This window comes from Leopardus geoffroyi, chromosome D4, assembly GCF_018350155.1.
Source record: "Leopardus geoffroyi isolate Oge1 chromosome D4, O.geoffroyi_Oge1_pat1.0, whole genome shotgun sequence".
In the NCBI taxonomy this organism is placed as follows: domain Eukaryota; kingdom Metazoa; phylum Chordata; class Mammalia; order Carnivora; family Felidae; genus Leopardus; species Leopardus geoffroyi.
The window spans coordinates 66,444,545-66,466,150 of record NC_059342.1 but is presented as its reverse complement, the minus strand read 5'-3'; the positions used below and the strand labels follow the sequence as shown (position 1 = coordinate 66,466,150).

Below are 21,606 nucleotides of genomic sequence, written 5' to 3'. Positions count from 1 at the left end.
TTCCCCAAACACAGAAACCGTGATCTAGACCCGTAAAGAGTGACTGCATATAAATTTGTCCACTCCCTCTTTATAAGTGGTGAATCACATTTTGAAACAATCCAAATAAGACTGAACAAGGCCTTTTTTATCTTAGACTTTAGGTAATCTTTTGGTACTTAGTCACTAAGCTGCCAAGACCTCGTGGGAACTGTGCGTTTGGATCTAATGATTTCTTGTAAGAAAGAACAGGCAGAGGTGTAGTTATTGCAGGCATCTGAGATATGTAATGTTTCTTCCAAGTTCTGGAAATTCTCTTATTCTCTGGTGTAACTGTGTAGAGATCAGAGTGCTGAAGGAGCAGGGAGCCTCTTCTTAAGTTTGCTGTCTGCTTTGCATTGAGCAACGATTTCCTCATGTGGCTCCCTCTAGCTTTTTCCAAGTCATCCTGAATTATCTTGTATTTTACCTTCAGAAAGATTAGCCAGAGTTGTCCAAAGACCTCCCCACCCCCACACACTGCCCAACCCCTCATCTAAGATTTACTCTAGGAAGGATGTCTTAAGATGAGGACAGGATGGGAGCTTAATGCATTAAGGGCATTTGCCTGTTGTCACATAGCAGATAAGTGCATAAATAGTAAAGCTGGGACTTGAGCCTGGAGTTCCAGGGTCCAAAGTCTGTGTCCCTTTTACGCCACAGTACCGCATTTCCTATTCTAGTTTGGAATTTGAAATATTACTGACAAGAGCTGCCTGGAGTCTGTTTCTACATTATCTGTGAACAAAGTTGTACAAGTCAAAAGTGAGATGACCTTGGAGATACGGAACTTTTGTGAGAGAAGGAGTTGGTTTTTTGTTTCTTTAGTACTTTAAAATAACCTGCATCTCGTAGTTACTTCGTGGCTAAAGCAGACCCCAAAGAAACTCCACTTGGCGGCACTCCGTTGGTTTGTCAGTATGTTGAGCTCCTCATGAAGCTTTGATAACCCGTACGTTTCACAGTCTGGAGGGTCTGCCCCTCGTGGGCTCCCTCTCGGGGCTTCCTCCCTCACGCAGGCTTGGGGACGCTGGCCTCTGAGCCTGATTCTCACTCCCCGTAATTTCCTCCTCCCTTCTGTGGGGCCTCTAGCTTCCTGCGGGTGATGAGCCGGTCGATGCCTCTGTTCATGACGCTGGCCTGGATCTACTCCGTGGCTGTGATCATCAAGGGCATCGTGTATGAGAAGGAGGCGCGGCTGAAGGAGACCATGCGCATCATGGGCCTGGACAATGGCATCCTCTGGTTCAGCTGGTTCATCAGCAGCCTCATTCCTCTGCTCGTGAGCGCCGGCCTGCTGGTGGTCATCCTAAAAGTAAGGCTGCCACACCAGCCCCCTGCTGCCAGGGAGCTCCTGCACAGCCAACATCCGCTGTGTGAGGAGAAAAGCCAAGAGTATTTGGGAGGGAAGGGGTCATACGTGTCCATCTTTTGAAATTTCCTCGTTCTATATTCGGGAAGAGTGAGGCCCAAAAAGGGGCAATGACTTGCCCAGGGGTCAGCCCAGCTGGCTAGCGGCTGAGAAGGGCTAGAACCTAGGGATCTTGCTTCCCAGGTAGGTACACACTGTGCCATGACATCTCCTTGGCAGTGGTCCTGGCAGCATCTGAGAGCTGTGCATTTCCTTAGGCGTATTGGGTAGTGATTCTGCCAGAATTTTTAAAAACCATAATCTGAGAGATGCGTGTTATTGCAGCTTAGGTTTTTCTGGAAATAGAGGCTGAGAGTTTGGTGAATGGGTATTGATTAGGGATCAACATCTACGGGAGGGATGGGGAGTATGCAAGATTGAACAGAGAGAGGAGGCATGAAATGCAGTGCAGGACCAGCCCCACAGGCACTCTGGAGCATACACAGCTTGCTGGAATTTTTCCTTATTGAGCTGAAATACCCAGGCCCGAGGTCTCCCTCCTGACACCCCACGCCCCATACCCAGGCCCCTCAATCAATCATTGGAATGATGTGCCCCAGGGCCAGGCAGCTTTCTGTGGCTGTGACAGACCCAGAGGAGTTGACACCTAGTTGACCGCTGTCTGCTGTGACTGCCAGGCAACATGCTCCCCCTCCAAAGGGACTCTGGGCAGCGGTATTCTGTGCCCACCCCATATATTAATAGGTTTGTATACTAATTTTTTTTCCTTACAACCATTTGTTTTAAGGATGCATCATGTAAAAATAAATGTTTTCAAAGTGAGGGGAGTGCAAAGGGATAGGAACTAACATTTAGTTGAATATTAGCTACTGTTAGTTACAAATGAGCACTTAGTGATTGCTAAGCACTGTTGAGAGCACATCACCTGTGCTTTCTTATTATACCTTCACTAATGCATTTAACCTGTAAGCAGATGAGGCCAAGGAAAGTTAAGGGCTTCACCGAGGTCACCCAACAGTAGGACAGAGTGGTGCTTTCTGAAATCAACCTCCTCTCATCATCTGATATCTGACTGCAAGGGTGGAGCTCCATGGTGGAGGCAGTGGTCCTGTGGCTGGTGGGTAAGAACTGCTCTGGGACCACATGCTGGCTGGTCCTGCTCAGATACACCCAGATGAACTGGGCAGAGAGAGACTTGAAAGGTCCGGTCCACAAGACTTGGATGATTGTGGGAATGCAGAACCCATGGCAGGTTACCAAGGGGGAATAGTAAGATTTCCTGGCCATTTTCCATGGCTTTTGGAGGGGGAAGTCCTAGAATGCTGTCTCCCACAACTCTTTCTTCGTGCTGAGGGAGAGTCCTAGTCCTTATAAGAGGAGAAACCAGGTAGTGGTATTTCTTGGAGAAACAAAGAACAAAATTGTCCGTTGGGATGGGTCTGACTGAATCTCAGCCCTGGACTCCTCTATTCCTGCCTCTGCTGTGTGGTCTTGGGCTAGTCACCATCCTGCTATTTCAGCCTCAGTTTCCTCATCAGAACAATGGGCAGTGCTATTCCCCTATGTTATCTCTGAGATGTGTGAGTAAGCCCTGGCTTCTTCCCATAGATGGCGCAAGGATGTGCTTGCTTGTTGGGGCAGCACAGTTAATAGGTCTCTTCTTTCCCAGTTAGGAAACCTGCTGCCCTACAGCGACCCCAGCGTGGTGTTTGTCTTTCTGTCCGTGTTTGCTGTGGTGACCATCCTGCAGTGCTTCCTGATCAGCACACTCTTCTCCAGAGCCAACCTGGCGGCAGCCTGCGGGGGCATCATCTACTTCATGCTCTACCTGCCCTATGTCCTGTGCGTGGCGTGGCAAGACTATGTGGGCTTCACGCTCAAGATCTTCGTGGTGAGCAACCACCCTTGGGCAGGAGCTGCAGGCACAGCCGCAGGGTGTTTGTAGTCCAAGGCTGAGAACAGGAGAGGAGTGTGTGTGTATCTGGGGGTGGGGGTCAGTGGGCATGGGATGCAAGATTGCTGAGCCTTTGGGGCATCTTTGGAAGCATAAAATTCTAAAAGTTTTACGCTCCATCATGCATGCATTTCTGAAATGTGTGTGCATAATGAGCAGTTAAAAATAGAATCCTTTTATATGCTGTTAGTGAGCCCACTACCCTCAAGGGATCTGTAGGTGAATACTTCCATATCTTGTAATTGATCCATTTTGCAAATTCAAATTTCTCTGGGTGGAATTTCCATTAGAAATAATAGAAAATGAGACACAAGGAGATGGATAAGTGACTTTTGCCTCCTTCTCACAGAGCCTGCTGTCTCCTGTGGCTTTTGGGTTTGGCTGTGAATACTTCGCCCTTTTTGAGGAGCAGGGCATTGGGGTGCAGTGGGACAACCTATTTGAGAGCCCCATGGAGGAAGATGGCTTCAACCTCACCACGTCAGTCTCCATGATGCTGTTTGACACCTTTATCTATGGAGTGATGACGTGGTACATCGAGGCTGTCTTTCCAGGTACATGGGGCTTCCACACTGCTTTAGCCATCTGCTAGGGAAATGTGATTTCTAGGTGAAGAGCTCCCCTTGTTTGTGCTGGAATTTCTACAGAGCTCAGTGCTCCCTGGAAAGTGGCTAGGGCTTTAGACCCAAGGCAAGCCATCCAAGGAGAAGCAGCTGATGCTGAAAGTGTAGCTCTTGCTACTGACATAGCTCTCATTTCTCAAGCACCGTGCGCCAGGTGCTGTGCAAAATGTTAGGTATACTTTGGAATTTACTCTCACAAACCTCTTTTGCAAATGAGGGAACTGTGAATCAAAAAAGTACCTTGCCTGGCGACACACAGCTGGTAAGTGTTGGTCCTTGAGGACAAATCTGGTTGGGTAACACGGGTCAGCTGATCCAGAAGATTCCTCCTTCTAGTGCTGGCCCAGTTCTCTAATTCTGTGTCCCCAGAATTCCCACCAGGAGACGTTCTTGTTGCCTGGGTACTGCTTGTGAATAGTAAGAGATGTTGGCTCTAAGCCCTTACCTGTGATTCAATCAAATGAGCATTCATAAAAATTCATTTTCATACTTCCCTGAATAAATCTCCTTGACCAAGACCTGCCTTGGATACATTTTTATATAGATCAAATTCTGAGAGAGTGAGGTTTAACATTTTCTGGTTCACCTGATTTTCCTCTAAGGGAGTGTATGTGAAATGTTTATGACCTGTACCTGGGCTTCCGGCATGGAAGATGCAATTTTGTATCATACAGATCTGGATTCAGAGTCTGAGTTCTTAACTTACTGGCTGAGTGACCTTGGGTAGGCTACTTATCCCTCAGTGTCCACATCTGTAAAATGGGGTTGATAACCTATCTCATGGGGTCGTTTGAGGATTCAGAGAGGTGTAGAATGTATGTTACATACAGTAGGTCTCAGCAAATATTAGCTCCCCCTACTGCCACCTTCATCCCAGTCTGTCCCATCTCCAGAAGCTGTGTCAAGCAGGGAGTAGTTCTGGCTGTGATACCTTGGGAATGCTAGCATGTTGCCAAGCTTGTCTTACATCCTGTTTTTTATCTTTGCTTTCAGGCCAGTATGGAATACCCAGGCCCTGGTATTTTCCTTGCACCAAATCCTACTGGTTCGGTGAGGAAAGCGATGAGAAGAGCCACCCTGGTTCCAGCCAGAAGGGAATATCAGAAAGTAAGTGCTGCTGACCTGCCTGAGCACCACTCCCACCCCCACTCCACCCCCGCGCTGTCAGGGGCAAAGGATGGCTTTTGCCCCTTAGAAAATGTAAAACCACTCTAGGGGTAGAGAAATCACATGCAGTGCATCTTTCCAAATTCTCCCATGCCAGTTGTGTCCAGTGCTGTTGTTGACTTATTGGGGAGTCGCTATCTGGTTCCCTGAGGGACATTGCCTTTGTTTTCTTGGCTTCTAGGAAAGAGGCCCTTGATCTCTATACTTCCACACATCTACCTTCCTCCAACACACACTCTTGATGATAAATTAATAGCTAAGAAGAAGAGGTAAAGACAGCTGTCATTGTGGAACCATAACCTCACTGCCTGCCTTGTCATAGTGATAGATATATGAACCTGTGTAGGCTGACACCAAGTGGCTGCCAGAGCTCAGTCTGTGCTTCTTGATATTCTCACCCCTCATTACCCAGAGCCCTAATCCTCTCCTGGCTCCTGACTGTAGGTGGAGGTGCCCACAGTTTAGCAAAAGCTCTGCCTTCTGGGCTGTTGGCTCAGGTTCTTGGAGAGAAAATATCTTTGTGTTCAGTGTGGCTTCCTAAGTAGTCAGTCCCTTTTCTGCTGATCTCTTCTTTGCCTTCCCCTAGTTGCCAGTGGAAAAGTCTGACATTCCTTAGCAAGCAGACTAGACAACTTACAACCCGCCTTGCCCACTGTCCCAGCCTCTTCTGCTGTTCCTCCTCTTCTTGCCCAACCTCCTGTCTATACCTAATTCTGAATCAATCACCTAGAACTGCTCACAGTCGCCAGGACATGTCATGCTCTCCCACATCGCCGTGCCTTTGTATGTGCTGTGTCCTCTCATGGATGATCCCTTTCTTTAACTGGCCTGCCCTCTAAATTACTACTCCTTCCTCAAGATCTAGTTTCATACCCCTTCCCCCGTGCAGTTTTTCTAGAGTCCTAGGTGGTCAGTCACTTCCTTTTCTGAGATCGCATGACTCTGAAAAATAAACAAAAAGCCTTTTTATTTAAAATAATTACAGATTCATGGAAGTTGCAAGAAACAGAATGGGGGTGGGAGACAGTTCCCTTGTGCCTTTCATTCAGTTTCCCCCAGTGGTAACACCTTGCATAACTATAGCACAGTATCAGAACCAGGAAACTGACATTGGTACAACTCCTAGATCTTCTTCAGATTGGACCAGTTTTACATGGACTCATTCGTGTGTGTATTTAGTTCTGTGCACTTTGTCACATGCAGATCCATGTAACCACTAGCTCTGTCAAGATGCAGAACTGTTCTGTGAACACAGACCCCCTCATTCTGCCTTTTGAAAGCCGTAGTCACCTCCACCTCCCTTCCTCCCCGGTCTCTGACACCTGCCGGCCACAAATCTGTTCTCCACTTGTACATTTTATTATTTCTAGAATGTGATCTAAATGGAACCATATAGTATGTAACATTTTGAGATTGACTCTTTGTCACTCAGCATAATTCCCCTGAGATCCATCCAAGTTGTGATGTGTATCAGTAGTTTGTTCCTTTTTATTGCTGTGAAGTGTTGCCCGGTCTGGCTATTGCTCAGTTCCATGGCATTTTTCAATGTGTTTTTTAAACAATTTTTAACTTTCTATATTTTAGTTTTTTAAGTTTATTTTGTGAGAGGTGCACGTGTGTATGAGCAGGGGGAGGGACAGAGAGAGAGAGAGAGAGAGAGAGAGAGTGAGAATCCCAAGCAGGCTCCGTACTGATGTGGGAGCTTGATGCAGGGCTTAATCCATGAACCGTGAGATCATCGTCTGAGTGGAAATGAAGACTTGGATAGTTAAGCAACTGAGCTACCCAGGCACCCCAGCCTCGTATATTTTAAATGCTTGTCAAATCTTTTTCTCCCAATAGACTGTGAATTCTCCTTTATCAGTGAATTCCTATCACCAACACTACTGCCCAAATAGACCCTAAATAAATGTTAGTTCCCTACTTGCCTGAGAAACTATCCAAGGACAGTTCTGAAAGACAGGCACAGCCCCTCTGTCTTTGTGCTCCACTTGTCGATATTTTCTGTGAGTTCATTCCCGTCTTCTGCATTCTGACAGTTTGCATGGAGGAGGAACCCACACACCTGAAGCTGGGCGTGTCCATTCAGAACTTGATGAAGGTTTACCGAGATGGCATGAAGGTGGCTGTTGATGGCCTGGCCTTGAATTTCTATGAGGGCCAGATTACCTCCTTCCTGGGCCACAATGGAGCTGGGAAGACCACCACCATGTAAGAAGAGGGTGCGGCTCTCAGAATCAGCCACAGGAAGGTTCTGTAGTGCAGTTAGAAATCCATACGTAAGGACGTTGCACTGGTCACTGGGGCAGAGGTAGAGCACATGAGGAGCTGATGAATGGCTCATATTACTTAATCACAAGAGTGAGTTCCCGGTGCTGATTTTTGCTAGATGTTCTTTCTTAAGAGTAAAACTGCCTGGGAGCCTCTTGATGACCTTTCCCATTGAGTTCTCAGAATTCTGCACTGTTGCTGGAACATGAGGTTTTGACAGCTCTCAGAAAGATTCTCTTGAACCAGTTTGGTTAGAACTCTGAAGCAGGAATGTGGGAAAAAAGATTTGATATGTTGGAGAGAAGTAGTGATTTCCAGGAGCTCTGTCGCTAAGGAGGTATGGCCAGACAGCTGGCTGTATGACTGCCCTCCCTGGGACCCATAGGGACCTATAAAGACCTTACAGTGGGCAGCCTTAGAAGGGAGCATGGGCCATAAACACCAGAGTTAGCCTCAGTGACTTTCAGTGTGGTCCCTCAACCATTGCTAAAGGTATGTCTTTGGGGATAATGACCTTTTCCTATATGTCGTCGTAGTCTTTTTTTTTTTTTTTCTTTCTTTTTTTATTAATGCAAAATCAATATATGAACATGGCAGATTATTTATTTTAATATTTTTAGTTTTTTTAATGTTTATTTTTGAGAGAGAGAGAGAGAGAGAGACAGAGCACAAGCAGGGGAGAGACAGAGAGAGGGGGAGACATAGAATCCAAAGCAAACTCTAGGCTCTAAGCTGACAGTACAGAGCCCAATGCGGGGCTCAAACTCATGAGCTGTGAGATCATGACCTGAGCTTAAGTCAGACACTTAACCGACTGAGCCGCCCAGGCTCAGATAATTTTTAAAAGGCATGCAAAAGTCATACTGCCTAACACAAAAATGATTTTTATCTTTGAATAACTTGTTCTGGTTTGTCCATTTCTCATGGATATGATTTTAGACTTACAAAATATTTGTTTCAAACTGTACTTCCTTTTTCAAAAAATTTTTAAAGGTTATTATATTGAGAGAGGAAGCATGAGTGTGTGCACAAGCAGGGGAGGGGCAGAGGGAAGGAGAGACAGAATCCCAAGCAGGCTCCACACCGTCAGCACAGAGCCCAATGTGGGGCTTGAACTCACGAACTGTGAGATCATGTCCTGAGCTGAGATCTAGAGTTGGACGCTTAACTGACCGTGCCACCTGGGCACCCCTCAAATTGTACTTTCCATTGCAAATTGGAATCTTCATTGAAAAACACTTCTCTTGATAGTGCTGTTTCCAACACATAGGCTCACTCCTAGTTATTCACTAAAGCAAAGACTTCTTTGCTTCATGCAGGGCAGCTAGGGTCTGTTAGGAAGGAATGGGGGTGTGGGACGGTTGCTACCTCTGCCATAGCTGTCCTGACTCTGCAGCCTGGCCTGGAGCATTTCAGAGGAGAGGGGTTAACACTGACTCTTGCACTTGGAAATTTGTGTCCTCAGGTCAATCCTGACGGGGTTGTTCCCTCCCACCTCGGGCACTGCTTACATCCTGGGGAAAGACATTCGCTTTGAGATGAGCACCATCCGGCAGAACCTGGGGGTCTGTCCCCAGCACAATGTGCTGTTTGACATGTGAGTACCAGCAGCACTGTGAGAAGGAAGCCCTCTCTGGATGTGTGTGTCCTGAGTCATGGGTGGAGTGGGACTTAAGCATTTTACCTTTTGTGAGGGTGGTGGGTCTCACCTGCCTGCACTCTGAGACCTGGTTGTCCATTGTTGTAGGAAAAGCTGGAGGTGATTGTTGGGTGGGGGAGAGGTCCCATCAGTCTGGCTGGTGGATGTGGACTTGGGAAATAGTGCTGTCCATTGCTGACATTTTAGAGGGCCAATTAGCCCATCCTCTCTCTCACCACATGCCTCCTCGATGCCAGCTGTGGCTCTAACACCCAGAACCTAGCAGCGCCTCAAGGCCTTTGTCATGATGGCCCAGCATTTCCTGCTCAAGGCTTGGCTTCCATTCACGTTGCCCTGTCTGCAGTTCAGGTCCACAGGGAGCCCTTGTGCTGGAGCAGAGAAAGACCTGAGCTCTGTGACTTTGGGCAAGGACTTCTCCCCTTCTGGGCCCCAATTTCCTCGTACCTAATGCAAGCAGCTCAGGCTCATGTCCTCCACAGGGACCTCCTTTCTTGTGTAGTGTGAGGTCCTTTGAGGTTCACGAGGGCTGCTCCAGGTGATTGCCAAGCCAGCTTCTTGGTTGATGGGGCTGCAGGGTGGGCCCTTTGAGGACCTGAGATTGAAAGTTGCAGCTGCCTGATGTGTGGTGGGCAGGCCTGCTGAGAATTGGTAGGAAGGGACCTGTCACATGACAGTTTTGGCTTCTTTAGCAGCTTAGGTGTTGCTTACTGTTGTTCTGTCTTGATTCTTCCTATAATTTTTCAGAAGTTTATAAAGTTAGAAAAGGTTTGGGGGCGGTGGAAACATGCCTATTCTGTTCTGGGTCAGGAAGCACTGTATTCTGATGCAGCCTGGGGGGTGCAGATCTGACCTGCCCTCTGTCCCCAGGCTGACTGTGGAAGAACACATCTGGTTCTATGCACGTCTAAAGGGGCTCTCAGAGAAGCATGTGAAAGCAGAGATGGAGCAAATGGCCCTGGATGTTGGTTTGCCTCCCAGTAAACTGAAAAGCAAAACGAGTCAGCTCTCAGGTGATTTCCCCTCCTCCAACAACCTCCCCCACATGCACACACCAGGGAAACAACAGCTGCCCCAGTGTCCCCATAGGGGTGGTGAGTAGGTCATAAATGGGTCCTTGGCTTGTCCCCAAGTAGGTGCCTTCATTTGTCCCTCAATACCTCTGCCTTTGCTGTCTGGGGCTAGTTCTGGAACATCTCTCTCTCTCTGTCTCTTAGGTGGAATGAAGAGAAAGCTGTCTGTGGCTTTGGCCTTTGTTGGGGGATCCAAGGTTGTCATTCTGGATGAGCCCACAGCTGGCGTGGACCCTTACTCCCGCAGGGGAATATGGGAGCTACTGCTGAAATATCGACAAGGTAGCCGATGTGTATTTATTTTGAGTTATGGACTGGGAGGAAGGGATGGAGAAACTCTTGAGAAGTATGGCTGGGGCTGTGTCTCATGGCTGTTGTTGCTAGAGCAACAGAATTGCTTCTCAAGGAAAATGTCAGACTTCTTTTCTTTTAAAAATTTTTTTCAGTGTTTATTTTTGAGAGAGAGAGAGAGAGAGTGAGCAGGGGTGGGGCAGAGAGAGAGGGAGACACAGAATCCAGAGCAGGCTCCAGGCTCTGAGCTGTGAGCCCAGAACCCAATGTAGGGCTCGAACTCATGAACTGTGAGATCATGACCTGAGCCGAAATTGGATGCTTAACCGACTGAGCTACCAAGCGCCCCTCAGACTTCTTTTCTTAAAGCTCTGTGCTCACCCATGGTATGTATGTGGAAGTCCTGGTTTACAAGACACTTAACATTTAGGCTTCCTGATCTAGGGGCCAGAAAGAAAAGTAATGGGGATAACGGGCATGGTCGCTAGAGCTACCTCTAGCATAGAACTCAGATGTGTCTACTTTAACTATGTTCCCCTATAGGTTGAGACTGCTGAGAACGGAGGCTGTGTCTTTGTTCATCTCTGTTCCCAACATGGTGCCATATATGTGTTGAAAAAATAGATGAGCAAATGAGGATCATGGACTTTGGGGCCGGCTCTGGCTGGCCCTGAGAACTTGGAAAAGTCGTTTAACTTGTCTTAGTTTCTTTACCTATCATAACAGCAGTGCCTGCTTCATAGAGGATTAAGTTACTTGAGAATGCATGCAGATCCCTCACACGCTGCCTGACATGTAGCACTTTCCCAAATGAATGTTATGTTCTTTGTCCTGTGAGGATGCAGAATCTGTGAGGTTGACTGTTCCATCTTCGGGGTCATGGCCACCCAGGCTTCCAGGTCCTTCTGCCTTGGTTACCGCTGCTAAGATTTCTGCAGTTCCAGCTGCTTCAGTCAGTGAGAACCAACAGGCGTCACTAGTCCCACGTCCTTGTGTTTGTGTTTGGCAGGCCGGACCATTATTCTTTCCACACACCACATGGATGAAGCAGACATCCTGGGGGACAGGATTGCCATCATTTCCCATGGGAAGCTGTGCTGTGTGGGCTCCTCCCTGTTTCTCAAGAACCAGCTGGGAACAGGCTACTACCTGACCCTGGTCAAGAAAGATGTGGAATCCTCCCTCAGTTCCTGCAGAAATAGCAGTAGCACTGTGTCATACCTGAAGAAGGTGAGTTGCATTTTCAGTGCTGGGCTTGTACTGGGTCCAGGGAGTGTATTCAGGGCTGGTCGGCTGTGAGTGGCTTGTTCAGTTCCACCCCACTCTGCCGCGTGGGGGTCACCATCGCCCTATGCTATGGTCCCTTTGAAATCACATCATACTTTGTATGTGGAAAGCTCAGGGGGCTTGTGTTCCTGCGGTCCGAATTTGGTTGAATCCCACTTCCTGTTTCCTGTGGAGGCACAGTGAGTGATAAAGAAGGTCCTTAGAGGGCTTTATTATATCGAAGGAAAAAGACTTGCTGAGAGTGAGGAACCCTATTTCCAGAAAGTCCTGCTGTTGCTGCTTATTACCTCTAGATCTCATTGACCTTCACTTTGAACTTACAAAACAGCAAATATTTATTGAGCACTGATTTCATGCCTGACACTCACCCTAGCAGATTTTGGGCATAAAAGAATATAATGATAATAGTTAATTCTTTGTAGCCTTGTTATCTTACAAACTTTTTTTTTTTAACTTCTATCATCTCAAAGTACAGAGCAACTTTGGGAGGGAAGGTATTGTGATTATCACCCCAGGTTAGGTTAAGTGAGGCTTGTAGGGATTGTGGAGTTTATTCAAGGTCTTCCAGCAGGTAAATAACAGAGGTGGCACCAGAACCCAATAACCAGGTATGTTTTTTCCTCTGTTCTTCAGTCTATGCCTGAGATTGATTTGATTTATGTGTTGGAACCAGTGGCACCTAAAACATTTACATCCTAATCTTCAACTCCTGTCCACTTATTTACCTTTTAACTAGTGCCTGGTTACTCAAAGTGTGGTCTGAGGACTAGTAGCATTGGGATTACTTGGGAGCTTGTTAGAAATGCAGAAATGTGGGCCCAACTCTGACCCACTAAATCAGAATCTGCATTTTAACAAGATCCCCAGGTGACTAAACACAGATTAAAGCCAGAGAAGCACTGGACCAATTAGCCAGGTGAATCCCATGTCTACAAAGGTCAGTAAATGCCTGGCTACAGCATTCATTGGCAGGCCACGGTCCCATGGACAGCTCTGCTTCCTGACCTCCCATCCACACAGCACATGCATGTCAGACAGTGGCTTCAGAAGCCATGGCTGCCCTGTTCGTTGCTTCCTAGGAGAAGCCTTTCCAGTTCACACACAATAGAGCCTCATGGAAGCCCTCCCTGGCGAAGGTGCTGGTGGCTGTACCTTGCTCGGTCCCTGACCCATTCTCACCTCCTTCTTTGCCATCAGGAGGACAGTGTTTCTCAGAGCAGTTCTGATGCTGGCCTGGGCAGCGACCATGAAAGTGACACGCTGACCATCGGTAAGGATTCTGGGGTTTCTTATTCAGGTGGTGCCTGAGCTTCCCCCAGCTGGGCAGAGTGGAGGCAGAGGAGGAGAGGTGCAGAGGCTGGTGGCGCTGACTCAAGGTTTGCTGCTGGGCTGGGGCCGGGTGGCTGTGGGAGAAGGGTGCAGCTTGGTGGCAGATTGGCTTAATGCTTGCTGGGGAACCTGGGGCTCGGCCTGGGAGCTGGCAGGGCAGTGTCCCCAAGAAGCTGACATGATTGGGGGTCGGGGGGTTGGCCCCCTGGGGAATGGATCTGGCTGGACCCTGGAAACCAGGGATGAGTTGCTGAAGATCACACTATGGGGAGGGATTGGAGGGATTGTAGTGAAGGAGAGCAAAAACTCACAAGATGGAGAGTAGCCGGCTGTGTCTTCCTTAGGAGGTACATATAGGAGGCCAGCGTCACCAGTAACACATATGGAGCAGAAGGCTTTACTGTGTCTGTCTATACCCAGTCCTAACAACTGGCTTTTTCCAGGAAGGTGTCTCCTTCCATGAACTGTTTGATTAGCCCCTTTATTGAGGTAAATGAAGGAGCCTCCTTTAGAAGGTTAGGGAAGGGTGAAGGATCCTTTACCTCTACTCAAGTTTTCCATTGAAGAATCCTAGAGTTGAGGCAACAGACACAAAGCTTTTAACCTCAGAAAGTCTTCTGCACGCCCACCCATCCGCCCTTCTATCCTTCCACCCACCCACCCACCCACCCACCCACAATGTACTGAGAACCTACAGTGTGCCTGGTTTTGGTGATAAAAGGGTGAATAAGACCCAGTCCTCACTCCCAGAAACTCTCAGGCCAGAGATGAACATGTGGACTGACTTCAGTATCTGGGACAGGTATCCTGTGTGGGCAGCTAGCTTCTGAGGAGTAGGCATGGGGAGGCCTCTGAGCCAGCTGAGCTGTCACTGTGTTTTGGTCCCTATAGATGTATCCGCTATCTCCAACCTCATCAGGAAGCATGTGGCTGAGGCCCGGCTAGTGGAAGACATTGGGCATGAGCTGACTTATGTGCTGCCCTATGAAGCTGCAAAAGAGGGGGCCTTTGTGGAACTCTTCCATGAGATTGATGACCGGCTCTCAGACCTGGGCATCTCTAGTTATGGCATCTCAGAGACTACGCTGGAAGAAGTAAGTTAAGTGACTGTCAGAGTAGAGTGGAGCCCACGGTCCCAAGGCCGGACAGGCAGCCTGCCTTTCCCCAGGGGAATAGGATTACCATGAAGCAGGTTATTGCTCCTTTGGGCCATTGATATTGAGCTATTGTTGGCCACAGTTAACTTTTAAATTTGTGGTGTGAGATAACAGGAGAGCTTTATTAGGATTGCTCCCTGATGTGGCTGTGTCATAGCCATGCATATAAATAGCCAACATTTGTGGAGAATCTCTGTGTGCCTGGTGCTGAATTGGGTGCATTCATTTTTTAAATAATTGTAACTTAATTTAATCCTCATAAGTGAAAAAATGGGCACTTGGGGACGCTGACCTGAGCATCGGGGTTGATTGAGTGTGGGCTGCAAAGCCCATACTTTTTACCATGTAGCAGCGCCTCCCTTTAGAGACAGAACATCATAGACACGGAGGGATACAACATTTTTCTGGCCCAGTGGTCCTCACTGGATTTTTGGCCATGCACCAAAAATCATCTGAGGATATTATTGACAATAAAATTCCATACCTCAGAGCCAGAGTCTTTGAGTCAGAATTATTACATGCTTCCCAGGCTGTGGTCTGTAGTTCAGCATTTAGAAATCGTTGGCTAGTTCACATTCTCTTCTGATACTTGAATCCCTGACTTAATATTTCTAGTGATAGGGAACCCATCATCTTTTGGTCGTTCTGTCTTGGATGACTTATCATGGTGCTAGCTTACTCAGAGATTTGGAGCCATAGACCTGGAAGAGGCCACCTGATGGGCTCCCTGTAGATGCAGAATGAATTTCTTGTGCTGTCGTGTTGTAATGTCATGCCTTTAATTTGAAAAGGATTGTTTGGATTGATATTTCTGACTACTGAGGAAATGTTCTCCAGTTAAAAATGCCTTCACTCCCAAGTGACTGAGAAAGTATTATTATTAAAGGAAGCTTTTACTTTTTGTCTTTAGGGGCTAATAAGCCACTCAATAATGTAATAATTGTGGGAGTGATGGTTGCTCTCATAAAATGGTGTTGAGAATATTCTCACCTCTGTTTTTCAGATATTTCTCAAAGTGGCTGAAGAGAGTGGGGTGGACGCTGAGACTTCAGGTAACCCTCTGGGGGAGCTGTATGCACTCTGGGCAGCACCCTCGGCAGGCTGTCTTGGCTCACCAGTACTGTGCCTTTCCCTTTGAGTTGCTTTATCACATTCTTATTTTCAGTGTATACATCGTGACAGATGAGGAGGGTTAGTTTTGTTAAAAATAAAATGTGGAATCTCTTCATTTTGCCTTCAGATGGCACCTTGCCAGCAAGACGAAACAGACGGGCCTTTGGGGACAAGCAAAGCTGTCTTCGCCCATTCACTGAAGATGATGTCATTGATCCTAATGATTCTGATGTAGACCCAGGTCTGTTGGGGCAAGATTGGTATCCTGTTGTTGGAAAGTGAATTTCTGTCTTGTGTACTCCAACGTTTCCTTTCGATGGCTTTAAGCTCAGGATGATAGATGCATACAGGGTCCAAAGGGAAGGGGGAAGATGAGAAAAGCCACGTTCCCTTTTCTAGCATTGGGCAACCCATCAGTCCTGAAAGAACCTATCCTCATTGCTTTCTTCATTTAGTTGGGCTCTTTTTCTCAAGACAAATATAAAAGGATGCTGCCTCAGTCCTCTGAATTCATTTATTTTCTGTGGAGACCCGGCTTCTTGCATACATTAGGTCTTTAATTGTTAAATAAGTATTGTTTGAATGGTTGAAGGATCTCTAATAAGTCAGCTTTTAGAGTTAATTGCACCTTAGACTTAGATATTCTGGATGAGTGTGTCCCTGTGTGTTTGACTGGGATGGCGAAGGGGAGGCAAGAAGTCAAACAAATACTGTTAAGATGTTAAAGCACCTCAGTTAGGAATCATTAATGTAAGACCTGGATTTTGATACAGTTGTTCAGAGCAGAAACCTTTCTGGCTGTCTCAGTCCTGCTCACATGTGTGTGGCCCTCATGTTCTCCTTGACTTTATGCATTGTCAGTACTTAGATCATTTGAATGTGTCTACCTTTTACCAAAAATATAATGGATGGGAGACAGATCAGCATCGTGTGTTCTCAATTATGTCAGCCTAAATGCATGGCTGCATAGAATATTCTATGAGAAAGTGAGGATGACTTGGTTCATCTGAATGACTGTATGTAAAACAGTTTACATGTGAACACGTATTTTGCATTGTCTCAAGGTACCTTCATTTTCTGTACTCCTCAGACAAGAACTAGAAGGCACAAGCTGTTACTGTTGGACATTTGGAGTCCTAACTTTTCCTCAGACACAGATTTGTCCTGAAAGCCCTTTACTTTTGAGACACTTGTGCTTTCAAACACAAGCCTCCCAGATGGTTGCTGAGGATGTTGGAGGGAGGAGCATGGTGATGTCAAAACTGCCTAAGATAACAGGTGACCTTCGGTGTTGGCTTCTTATAGAATCCAGAGAGACAGACCTGCTCAGCGGGATGGACGGCAAAGGCTCCTACCAGGTGAAGGGCTGGAAACTCACACAGCAGCAGTTTGTGGCCCTTCTGTGGAAGAGGCTGCTGATTGCCAGACGGAGTCGGAAGGGATTCTTTGCTCAGGTAACAAGAGCCGCTCCAGGCCTGGGACTCTGGCTTCATGGGTGGGCTACTGGCTCCCTGACCAGTGGAGGCAGGAGAGGGTTATGGTTAGAAGATGGATGCTGGGGCCAGACACTATTTCAGTCCCGGTACTGCTTCTTGGCATTCATGCGTCTGCGGGCAAGTTTCTTCTCTGCCTCCATCTAGTCCTCTTTAGAATGAAGATAACATACCTGTAACACAGGGCTGTTATGAGGATTAAAATGAGTAACTGCTTAGAATGGGGCCTGACATGGAGTGGTGCTATGTATATGTGTCTGTGAGTTTTACTGTAAAGGATTGTGGGAGAGAGGCAGAGTTCAGAAAAATTGCTGGGCACATTCAGTTTTCATAACCTGAGAAATGATACGTCCAGATGCACTTGATATATACATTTCTTGGAAACATGATTTTTCTCTAAAAACTGCAAATTGACAACAAGGTAGCCACAGAGGAAAGAAAAAAAATGGGCAAACAGACTGAGAAGACTCACTACACTATTGCCTGCATGTGAGTGTTGGCATGCTAAGTTGCTTCCTCAGAAGGGATGAAATTATCCCACTCTATAAAACCAAGAAGTATAAAATCAAGAAGTATAAAACTAAGAGATTCTTCCCTATAGACTATGTGGATAATGCAGGAGAGTATGAGTTTGGAGATACAGACCTGGATTTGAATTATGGTTCTGTGACTTAATGGCTGTGTGACCTTGAGCACATTACTTAGTCTCTCTGAGTTCAACTACCTTGTTCGTTGATTGGTGATGATGATACTACTACTTAGGGCTGTAACAATAACTAGATCATTGTCATGTATTTTCCCATAAAGAAGGATTTAGGTCTTGACGCATTTTGAGGCCATTATATGGTGACAGTGGCTGCTGTTTCCCTTTCAGAGTGGGATCTTCCTGGGTCATTTATTCTTGGTCTGCAGATTACAAGTGAGCACATGAGGCCACAGTGGGAAGGGACTTCACATGGATACGCTAAGAGTAGAGACAGAACCAGGTTTCAGGTCTTCGGACTCCTGGTCCAGGGCTTTTCTCTCAGCCTTTCTCGGAGCTGAGCTGGGCTCCTGGCCCAGTGTGGTCTTTGGTCTTCAGAGGGCAGAGGACAGGACCCTATGTTCTGAGTCACCCTGACATATGACTACTGTTTCCTCTGAAGTTTCTAGCTTGGGGCTTCTGCCAGGTGGCCATAGCCTCTGGCCTTGTGCTGCCAGCTTCCAGAAATGCCTGGAGGGAAGAGGTTTAGTTCTCAGGATCTGCTGCTTCTAACCTGCCATGAGTGCCTTGGTAGAGCTCTGCTATGGGCCCTGTACTGCTCATTTGCATGTTGGCTGGTTTGGGAGGCTAGCTGGACTCTTGGGGGCTTGCCCTGTGCCCTTCTTTCTAACACTTGCCCTTGTTTTGCAATTTCCTTTCCCCTCTACCCCCTGGTTATAGATTGTCCTGCCAGCTGTGTTTGTCTGCATTGCCCTGGTGTTCAGCTTGATCGTGCCACCCTTTGGCAAGTACCCCAGCCTGGAGCTTCAGCCCTGGATGTACAACGAACAGTACACATTTGTCAGGTATGTGCTTGCCTTCTGCGCCCAGGGACAGAAGAGAGCCCAGACAGACCCAGGTGTTTACTGTGCTGAGGGCCAAGGGGAGGTGGACTCAAGAATGTGGATTTTATCAGGTGTCCCAAAGCCCCTGCACAAACTAATATTGGATGCAAAGAACAGCAGCAAATCGAACCTCAAATAATAGACCAGTTCTCTGTTGCCACTTTGGAGCTTGTTTCCTTTTATACTGCTGTCATCAGGAACAGTCCTATATGCTTTATGTAAATAATCTTCCCTTGGAATACATCTGTGATGAAGCTGTCGGGTACTTGGCGTTTCAAAGCTATGTTTGAACTTTGTTGTTTGATCACAGGGCTTCCATACACTGTCACAGCATTACACCCCCACATTCTTGTTTGTGCACAGTACAGTTAATGTGCTCATTAAGTTACAGATAGTAACTAGTATGTGCCTTTAATGTTTATTTATTTGTGAGAGACACAGAGACAGAGTATGAGTGGCAGAGGAGCAGAGAGAGAGACAGACACAGAATCTGAAGCAGGTGCCAGGCTCTGAGCTTTTCAGCACAGAGCCCAACGTGGAGCTCTAACTCATGAACTGCAAGATCATGACCTGAGCGAAAGTCAGATGATTAACTAGCTGAGCCACCCAGGTGCCCCTAGTGTGTGTTCTTTAGACACAAATGCCAGCTACTCTGGAACAATCCAGTGCTTCAAAGAAAAGTACAAAGAAATTTCTCTATTTCCCTAAGCAGAAGTTTTCTTCGGTCTTACACTATTTGTGGACCAAACAAAGGAAACAAAAAAATCCATGAATAGGTGAAACCGTTCTTCCTCCTCTTACCCTGTGTTTCTTGCCTGTTGAGTTCAGGTTTCATGGCTAACTGTGAAAGTATTTTTTGAAAAACTGATCCTTAATGAATTTCTTTGCATTAAAGAAATCCATATGTAAATGTGCATGTATATATACATGTGTTCATACACACACACACACACACACACACACACACACACACGAAAAACTCCATACATAGAACTAACACAAGCTCTGCTTCAGAGGGCTGTATGTTACCTTGATCTTAAATATTCAGTCCATGTCTTGGGGGCACCTGGGTGGCTCAGTCAGTTAAGTGGCTGACTTCGGCTCAGGTCGTGATCTCACAGCTTGTGAGTTCAAGCCCCGCATCAGGCTCTGTGCTGACAGCTCAGAGCCTGGAACCTGCTTTGGCTTCTGTGTCTCCCTCTCTCTGCCCCTCCTCCACTCACACTCTTTCTCTCTCTCTCTCTCTCTCTCAGAAAATAAATAAACATTTAAAAAAAATATTCAGTCCGTGTCAGAGCTCCTTTGGGGTAGGTTCTGCATTGATTCATTTCTGTTTTAAGAGCTTGGCACACAGGAAGTGGCTAGTGAAGTGTCTAATTTAGAAAACCAATTCTACCTTCCAATTCCTGGTTTTAATGTATTGCTAAGCTGGCTGCCTGTCATGTACCCACAGTAATGATGCTCCTGAGGACATGGGCACCCAGGAACTCTTGAATGCCCTCACCAGAAACCCTGGCTTCGGGACCCGATGTATGGAAGGAAACCCAATCCCGTGAGTGCCACTTGAACTATGAGACTCTCCACAGCTGGGTCTTCTTAGGCTTGTCACCTGGTTTGATGTCTAATATATTGCCCTTACCAGCTGTGATAGATGCCACATTGTGTCTAGTGTCGTTTGTCTTTCGAACTATTTTTTATTTTTAAAAGGCTCAGAGATATCTAACCAGACCATCTGTAAATAAACATAGCAGACTAGGAGAGTTTTCTAACATCCCACAAAGTAAATCACTGCAGACGTTTATTTACTGCTTTACGGATTAATATTTAATTTAAATAGCACTTCATACTGATAAAATGCTTTTCCCTTCTTCCTTTCTACCAGCTCCTGTACCTAAAAGCAGAGATAGGCTGCCATTATGTATAATTTTCAGTTTTGCTTATCAGTTTCTTCACTTTGCCAACCTGAAGAGATGTTATATTATTGTGTACAAAAATGGACACGTTCTTCTTTTAGAGTTGCATATTTTTGTGCTTTCCTTCGAAATCCATTTTAAGGAAATAGTGTATGAATAAATGCAGTGAAACACCCATGTGTGTCTAAGTGGGTATGAGGGAAGATGTGTGTGGAAGTCTTTGTGCATAAAGACCTTGAAGAGAGTTGAGTTTCCAAGGGAGCCAAACTACGGCCCAGGCAGGTTTGAAGTTCCAGGCTGACGTCGAATGAGATTCAGGCAGTTACATCACAGACTCTGAGGAATTATGGAGAGTGTGGGAATACGAAGATTGGAGAAAAGCTAATTTGAGTTCCCGGTTTTAAAGGCAAGGTACTGACCCCGCAAGTGACCAGTGAGCACGGTGCTCAGGCATACAAGGTTTCAGAGCAGATTTCTAGATGGAGAGTTACCATGTACTTGCTAGTTCTTACTATTAGATATTTACTAAACATGTGCTGGAATTTAATGCTTAGTGGGTGGTAAGCCCTAGCAGCCAATGTCGTCCTAAAGAACAAGATGATTGTGATGGAGAAGGACATGGAAAAAGACACGGAGACATCCTATTTGAAGTCACAAGACTTTTGCCTTTGGACAATCTTGCAAGTTGTATAGGAGAGGTAGGAGAATGAGATGAGATGCTAATAGAGTTGGGTGGATTCCACACACGCCTGTGAGCATTGTGGACTCACAGACAGGTGGCAGCCATGGAAGGAGCTGGGTCTGGGCTTAGGGAGCCTGCAGGGACAAAAGAGATTGGGCCCCTGCCATCAGAGGATGCGCAGCCTTGGGGCAGAGCACCACTGAATGTGTGTTAGGGATGGGGTGCAATGGAAGGGGCCCCACTCTGGCAACCTTTACTGAATTCGCATTCTAGGTCTTACCAAAAGGAGGAGAGCTGAGGGAAATTTGGGACATTGACTGTGGCATTGAGCTTTGTCTCAGCCAATCATTTTGTGAAGATTTTAGAGTGTGAGCTTCAGGAGGTACTGTCTTACTCTGACTTTTGCATCAAGTCACAGTGCTTTAGAGAGAACTAGAGAGCAATCCACAAATCTGTTCCTTTGAAATTTTTAGTACGTTCAAGCATAACATAAGAATGTGGCTGCACGTTAAATTGTAGAATTTGAAGCTAGGAAGGATACTAGAAATGACGTGTTTCAACATGTCATTGTGTACTTTTATTTTACTAGTGGAGAAGATAAGACCCAAGAGGGCAAGTG

At 46.5% G+C, this 21,606-nt stretch overlaps 1 protein-coding gene across 5 annotated transcripts in view; it reads left to right on the top strand.

The window, feature by feature from the left end:
• ABCA1 (ATP binding cassette subfamily A member 1) overlaps positions 1-21,606 on the top strand; it is a 133,292-nt gene that overhangs the window by 85,484 nt on the left and 26,202 nt on the right. For 2 of the 5 annotated variants that reach the window (XM_045468365.1, XM_045468366.1), the window contains exons 15-30: positions 1,111-1,333; positions 3,060-3,281; positions 3,694-3,898; positions 4,961-5,074; positions 7,174-7,345; positions 8,871-9,002; positions 9,933-10,075; positions 10,280-10,417; positions 11,436-11,656; positions 13,011-13,089; positions 13,934-14,136; positions 15,203-15,251; positions 15,440-15,553; positions 16,618-16,766; positions 18,229-18,353; positions 19,846-19,944. In XM_045468365.1, coding sequence (XP_045324321.1) covers positions 1,111-1,333; positions 3,060-3,281; positions 3,694-3,898; positions 4,961-5,074; positions 7,174-7,345; positions 8,871-9,002; positions 9,933-10,075; positions 10,280-10,417; positions 11,436-11,656; positions 13,011-13,089; positions 13,934-14,136; positions 15,203-15,251; positions 15,440-15,553; positions 16,618-16,766; positions 18,229-18,353; positions 19,846-19,944 — 2,388 coding nt within the window. Of the gene's footprint in view, positions 1-1,110; positions 1,334-3,059; positions 3,282-3,693; positions 3,899-4,960; positions 5,075-7,173; positions 7,346-8,870; positions 9,003-9,932; positions 10,076-10,279; positions 10,418-11,435; positions 11,657-12,910; positions 12,984-13,010; positions 13,090-13,933; positions 14,137-15,202; positions 15,252-15,439; positions 15,554-16,617; positions 16,767-18,228; positions 18,354-19,845; positions 19,945-21,606 lie in introns of all 5 variants that reach the window. The other 3 variants (XM_045468367.1, XM_045468368.1, XM_045468369.1) reach the window with 2 other exon arrangements.